This window comes from Nycticebus coucang, chromosome 12, assembly GCF_027406575.1.
Source record: "Nycticebus coucang isolate mNycCou1 chromosome 12, mNycCou1.pri, whole genome shotgun sequence".
NCBI lineage: Eukaryota > Metazoa > Chordata > Mammalia > Primates > Lorisidae > Nycticebus > Nycticebus coucang.
Genome location: NC_069791.1, coordinates 95602750 through 95609955, shown reverse-complemented (window position 1 = coordinate 95609955; position 7206 = coordinate 95602750). Strand labels below are relative to the sequence as shown.

Genomic DNA, 7206 nt, shown 5'->3' with positions numbered 1-7206 from the left:
GATTCTAACCATGAAAAGCTAACCATCTAGTTGCCTGTGTGACTGCACGCTGAGTGAAAACAGCCTCTAAAACAACAGGGCAATTTGCCTACTCTCACGAGGGGGAGAGGTGGGGATGTGAAAGGAAAGGTGGCAGAACTGGCCTGGTTTACAATCCCTCCCCACACAGAGACAGACAGACAAAGCACTCATGTGGACAACTCACGTTAGATGCTTGCTCTTAAAGTTTATTGACAACTGTTTGGTCCCAACACACAAAACAGCACTCGAACCACAACAAAAGTGTTCAAACAAAGTAGACAAGTAAGAAAAACATCTCTTCCCCCAAACCCAATCCAAAACAAACAGTGCAAGATGGGAAAGGGGGTTTTGGTGATAACATTTGTCTTTTTTAAACAGATAAATCTAATCCGGTACATCTTCTCACCCAGAAATAAAGAATTCCATCGTCTTGATGCTCATACATCATTTTATCACATCATTTAATTAAGCCCCTGGATAAAAAAATAGAGAGCAATTGGACTGGCCACTGTGGAATACATCATGAACACAATGTGCTTCCGACATATTTGCTCACATTTTCAAATGGCGATTCTCAGAGTCACACACATGTCCCAGACTAAGTGGCAACTCCAGTGAATGGTACTAAGACACACACAGCACTGAACTTGTTTCTTCTTGTTGCCCAAAGAACCTGTTCTTTGAGACTGTTCCAGGTGACTTGTAATGAGACCTCATATGCTTTTAAAGTCCACAATTCTTTACATGCTAGCAAAACTAAAGTCCATGCGTGCAAATTCAGCCTTATGAAATCTTAGAATAAGGCAACTGATGTTCTCAACACCAACATTATTACACTGTTTAAAAGTTTCTTTAAAAAAAATTGCACATTTGCATTTTACTTCCTGCAACGCTATGTCTGTAGAGGAAATGCCTTCAGAAGGGTTTGCAGAGTGCCATAATGCTTAGAAGGATTTTCCAGTGTTGTTTTGTCTTGATTGGGCCCAGTTGAGAACTGGGAATCACTGGCTTCATTTAAAAGATTTGGGGAACAAAAATCTAACTTGTAAAAATCTCTCTATAGCCCTTATTTTGTGGCATTTTATCTAAATGCTGGCTATGAAATCAGAGCCCATTTTCTGGCTTTCTAGAAGTTACAAAATATAAACATTTCCCCCAAAGAAACCATCAAACTAGTGGAAGACCTTGCACCCACAGGTTCTTTCTGCTCTATGAATGAATCCGCCTTTTTTTGCCCAACAAATACAATCCATTGTAAATGTCAGGTTTCTCCAGGGGGTGAGAGGCCACCCATCAGCGGACATCTCAGCACCTACGGAGGAAGGCCATTCCACATCAGATACCACAAAAAACCCAAACATGCTTCCAACAGCGAGAAGTAACGAGTAAAAACAGACACTATTAAAAGATGCTGAGCTAACACACACACATATACTCATATAAAGCTTCCCAGCTACCAGCTTTAAAATTACAAAAACAAGGTTAAGCTGATCAACCTTGGCCTTCATCTGTATAGATAGAATTCCTGTTTCTTCCTAGTGGAAATAGTATTGATACTGCTCCTGTTAAAGTACCTCACCACTCAGCTCTGATTTGTAATTTATGCATTTGATGCATATTTTAGAAAATCAGACTCTCTTGCCAATATTGCCTCTTGACACACAATAATGTGTGTTGTAATTCAAATGCTGACTTTAAATCCATGACACCAAGACCATCTCCTTTTCCTTAACCTGCTCCATATCAGACTGGAACTTAACATAGAAGGGAAGCTTAAAATATTCTCAACTTTCTAGAAAGCTCCTAAATGGAACCCTTAAGTAGAAACATTTTAAAAAATTTGTGAAGCCACATTTGTCAACTACAGACATAGTTAAATAAAAAACAAGGCACACTTACAAGTCACATGGAAGCCCAAACCTTCATATTCCTACCTGAAAATCCACTCTCAACTCCTTGCCCACCCTTCTCCTTCAGTGTGTGAACATACAGGCTCACGGGACAGGCTTTGTTTCAAAGACACATCATGCATTGGATTTAATACTGTCGGAAACATCAGTAAGCCAAATCTGAGAGACTATATTATGCTACATGTAGGATAATACCACCGATGTGGCCTGAAGGAAGTGAAACCTCTTTCAGCTGGCTGAGTTCTTACCGCTTTCTTGTCACAGAACACCGATATACTTCATAATACTCAAGAAAAATTTGGAAAAATATATTAAGGATTCTTTAACAAATGCCAAAAGTTCTTTCAAATAATTGGGGGGAGAAAAAAGGAAGGAACAAAAAAGCACTTCATCTCAAAGCTGTTTTCAGTGTAAAAGAAACAAAAACATTATGGAATAGATCTAAAGATAAAATAGGTGGCTTCCGGGGGTGGGGGGGACGGAGGGTTCATTAGAACAGAAAAGGATGTGCTTTTGAACCCACTTTTGTGTGCAGAATCAGACAGTTTCTTCCCATCCTAATTCTATGTTCAAAACAGAGTTAAAGCTTGGTTACAGGCGCAAAGGAGAAGTTGGCAGCCAATTTTACTCTATTTTTGGGTTGCTTTTTGGCTGGGCTTTCCAGGGGGTCCTTGCTGAGTAGAGACTCTGGGGTTTCTGAGGAAGAACAGGGAGGCACAGGGACAGCCGCTGAGACGCTACATGAGCTGGAGTCAGAGGTCAGTGTTTCATTCTTTACTGGTATAGGAATTTCAATTTTTTCTTCTTGGTTTAAAAGCATAATTTCTGTAAATACAGAAAAGCAAACATTCAGTTCTAGGACCTGTAAGAAGTGTTGGTTTTCAGTTTCTTATTCGTATTTTCTCAAAAAAAAATATTTAATAACCCCCCCAAGTGTCACACTATGTTTGTTGTGTGGCCAATGTTATGTGTCACATAAATCAAATACTTACAAACTGACATCTCATTTCTCCCCTGGATTATAAAGATCTCTATTTGGGGCTATAAATCAATGGGCAATGGTTTAAAATAATTTTTTTTTTTTTTGTAGAGACAGAGTCTCACTTTATGGCCCTCGGTAGAGTGCCGTGGCCTCACACAGCTCACAGCAACCTCCAACTCCTGGGCTCAGGTGATTCTCTTGCCTCAGCCTCCCGAGTAGCTGGGACCACAGGCACCCGCCACAACGCCCGGCCACTTTTTTGGTTGCAGTTTGGCCGGGGCCGGGCCCGAACCCGCCACCCTCGGCATATGGGGCCGGCGCCCTACCGACTGAGCCACAGGTGCCGCCCAATAATTTTTTTTTTTTTTTTTTGCAGTTTTTGGCCAGGGCTGGGTTTGAACCCACCACCTCCAGCATACGGGGCCAGTGCCCTACTCCTTTGAGCTACAGGTGCTGCCCTAAAATAATTTTTTTTTCCACTTGAATTCTCTCCCCATTCATTCTATTAGGTAGCTAAGGACCCATAAGCCACACGTGACTCAAGACTTCCTGAGCCAGGAGAGGACTTAGTGTCAGGGAACTCCTGGCCCATTGTGTTTACAGAGGACCCCTACTCCTTCCAGATCAAATAGGGGAGGATAAGGGGAGAACTGCACAGAGTCAAAATTACCTATAAAAACCCAGGGATTAAATGCAGCCAGCTTTCCTGCAGTGTTTATAGATAGCTGAGCCACAAGTTACTTACCTGCTGTATATACAGAGCCATATGGCTTGAAAAAGATGTGTCATTAGGCCTTAGACTCTCATTGTGTATGGCAAGGGGCTCTTGCTAATAAAGACACATGGAAGGTGAAAGTGACAGAGGGGACAACAGGATCCAGCCCCCTTCTTAGGCTGACAGAACTGCCACACTGTTTGAGTTATTGCTGTCTCTCTTGTGACGTTTGTGGTTGAACTCATGTACACTAAATGTTCAAAAGCTGCAACCCCCACAGAAGAGCTAACCACCAACTCTGGTTGACATTCCAAAAGAACACTCTGGAAGTGTACACCTGCTTGCACATGATAGTTCTTCTCGTATCAGAAGGCAGTTAAGTTTCCCCCCACTTCCCTACTTTCCAGGTAAATAGCCTCAGTTCTCTCACTGGGCAACAGTGGCAAATGCTGCCTGAGATGACCAAGGATGGTAAACCAGGCCAGTAGTTAGGGGCTGTTCCTAGTGCTCTCCTGGAAGCCACTAATTTGCAGCAGGAGGAACCAGATCACCAGGGATGAAGAGAAGGGAAGGACCTCGACAGGGTAGGTGGGCCATCTTCTCAGCAGGCCAGGCAACACCACAGAAAGACAAGAGGCCTACATTCAAATCCCAGCCCTGCCACTTCCCAGCCCAAGAGCCTGGGGCCAGAAGCATCTCTAGTTAAGGCACAAGCTATGCCTTAGTCACCTCAGTTGTACAGTGGGATTGTGGGCCCCCCCACAGAGCTCTGGTGAAGAGTTCAAGGTGTCAGTCTCAAACATGGAGTTGGCATGCGATATTGACACTAAGTTGGGACTCAACATGGTCAGCCGGGCCTTTCCATTCTCAGACCACTGAGCAAAGTCCTCCCTCCATTCATCCTTTCACAAAGCCTGCTAGGCCCCACCCCGAGGAGATGTGTGCGGCTGGGGACAGGTGTACCTCAGGGTAGCTAGGAAGCCCTTCATGCCCTCCTCTGTGAGCCCTGCCTCTGCCTGAAGCACCCCTCAGAACCCCACACTGCCCTTGCCTGATGCTCCCCAGGCAATCTCAGCTGTGAATCTAACTCTGTAGGAACCCCAGCAGGAAAAGTCCTAAATAATCAGCAAGAGTATTTTCACATCTGAAAAGGTACAGTTTCTCTTCATGTCCATCAAACACTTAACATACTAGCATGATGGCTTTATTTTTTAAATACACAAAGAAAACCCCCACAAGAATACAGCATCTCCTACCAGAAGATTCTTGAGGGTGTTCCTCAAACTGAATGAGATCAGCAGATTGAAGGATGACAGGGTCTGGTGTCAGCTGAGGGGATGGCAAGCATGAGGGGACAGGCGCACACAGGAGGTCGACAGGGGAGTCACTGGTCAGGCGGAGAAGCTCCTGCTCTGTCTGACTGGGCCCTGGACAGAGAAGGCAGCCATGACTCTGTGATCTTGACAGCATGAGCCAGAGTGCAAACACCTAGTATGGGTCTAGGGTTTTCTTTCTGTTCCTTAAAGATTAAAAATGTCAGGAAGTACTTGAAGTTAAAAAAAGAAGAAGCCATTAACAAAGATTGTTGGTAAATAATATGCCACAAGCCAGTATGTCCTGAAGATCTATGTTCTTAGGAACACCAGGTTCTTCTAAGCCCTCAACTGAGAAAAAGGTTCTGCATTCAGTTTCTAAAGAGAGGAGATAACCATGGGTGGCACCTGTGGCTCAAGGAGTAGGGCACCAGCCCCATATGCCGGAAGTGGTGGCTTCAAACCTGGCCCCGGCCAAAAACTGGAAAAAAAAGAAAAAAAAAAAGCGAGAGAGAGGAGACAACCCTGAGAAGGGGTATACAGAAGCTCAGAATTAGAAGACCTGGGTCCCAGTTCAGCACTTCCTAGGTCAAGAGACTTCGGGTAAGCTATGCATCTTCCTGGAATTCTAGTTCCTCAGTTGTGGAAGGGAGGTTCCTAGTGCTGAAGACTGAGATGATTTACAGTCAGGTGCTTTACAGAATGTAAAATGCTGTATAACTGAGTTATCCTAGAAACGCGGGTTACGGTAATACTTCTATCTTGCAGAATGATATGCTGACAAAATTCTCTCACATAGCAATGAATTCAAAAGTCCTTCAGTAAAGTTAAAACTGCTATAAAAATTCAAGAGACTTGATCTCTGTCTACTACAGAGATGGTCTGACTTAAAATCTATGTGACTCAATGTAATTGTGAGTCATATTAACACATACCAAGTCTTTGCTAGGGAAGTCCTGTGACAAAGACTCCCTGACCAAACTTAGGCTTTTCCAACCTTGGCCTCCCGAGTCTATCCTGTGCCACCAAGTCCAGTCTTAGCAAGAATTTTCAATCAGTTTAGTGAGACTCCCCTGGCCTTGATATCTGACCACCCTTAGTCTAATGGAATGAATTCCTCACCCCCACCCTTGCTGAATTCGCCCATGGCCTGCCTTTAGCTGAATCCTGTTAGGCAGGGTCAGTATGAACGCCCCCACCCTGGATGGCTCCCCTGAGTCATTTTCTACCCACTCATCCCTCACTCTGCTCCTTAGATATAAATCCCTACTCATCCTTGTATTTGGAGGTGAGTGCTCTCTCCTCTACTGCAATAGTCTTGAATTACCATTTTAACAAGTGTCAGAATAATTTTTTTTCTCTAGCACCTGAACTGGGATAATACCATCATTAAGGGGTTGCCAATATCCTTCAAGGGCTTTAGCCAGTCAACTGTGCAATGCTATCAAAATGCAGGCCAGCTGTTCCTGTTACTCACTAAATACCAAAACTCCTTAGAAAAATGTCTGAACATTTAACTTCAAGGAGTGAAATGCTCTGCTGCCCTCCTTTCCTCCACCTGCCCCAGCCCGAGCCATTTCTCCCAGAATTTCATGCGCTTTGGCTCATCTGCTTTCCCTCTCTTACCATTGCTACCTGCTCCAAGCTTGGGTTCAGAGGCTGTGGGTTCAGGGACCTCCAGGATGCGCTCACTATCTGAGGGCCTGTTTTCGTGATTGGCAGGGGAAAAACCGAGTGAACTCAGACGACCTGGAGGACAAAGAGCACCCGTCAGAGAAAAAAGTCAGTCAGAGAAAGGTGATTTTTAAGTTGGGAGGGGATGAGTGCTTACTTACATTTCATGTCATTTTTTAACACTACAATTCTCTTATGACCATGTCCTTTTATCCAGACCACCTGCACACAAGACATACTACTGGTTAAGCAGTGGAAAAGGAGGGGACACGAGCCCTAACATTCAGGAAGAGTGAGACCTCTTGTGCCTGCCTTTAACAGACTAGAGTTCAGAAACCGAGTTAATGCCAGGAATGTTTTTACACTCTTTCTGTAGCTTTTAAATTTTTTTTCTGAGTCTCACTTTATCACCCTGGGTAGAGCGCTGTAGTGTCAGCGTAGCTCAGAGCAACCTCAAACTACTGCGGCTGAAGTGATCCTCCTGCCTCATCCTTCTGAGTAGCTGGGACTACAGGCACCTGTAATGATTCCCAGCTAGACTTTCTATTTTTAGTAGAAACGGGGTCTTGCTCTTGCTCAGGTTGGTCTTGA

The 7206-nt window shown here is 44.2% G+C and overlaps 1 protein-coding gene across 11 annotated transcripts in view; it reads right to left on the bottom strand.

The window, feature by feature from the left end:
• Positions 1-206: 206 nt before the first annotated feature.
• The window catches only part of MARF1 (meiosis regulator and mRNA stability factor 1), a 45911-nt gene continuing 38911 nt past the window's right edge, over positions 207-7206 (bottom strand). For 10 of the 11 annotated variants that reach the window (XM_053556368.1, XM_053556370.1, XM_053556372.1 and 7 more), the window contains exons 24-27: positions 6777-6837; positions 6568-6690; positions 4885-5055; positions 207-2756 (exon numbers count right to left, since the gene is read on the bottom strand). In XM_053556368.1, coding sequence (XP_053412343.1) covers positions 2512-2756; positions 4885-5055; positions 6568-6690; positions 6777-6837 — 600 coding nt within the window. In that variant the 3' untranslated portion in view covers positions 207-2511. The remainder of the gene's footprint in view (positions 2757-4884; positions 5056-6567; positions 6691-6776; positions 6838-7206) is intronic. The other variant, XM_053556376.1, reaches the window with a different exon arrangement.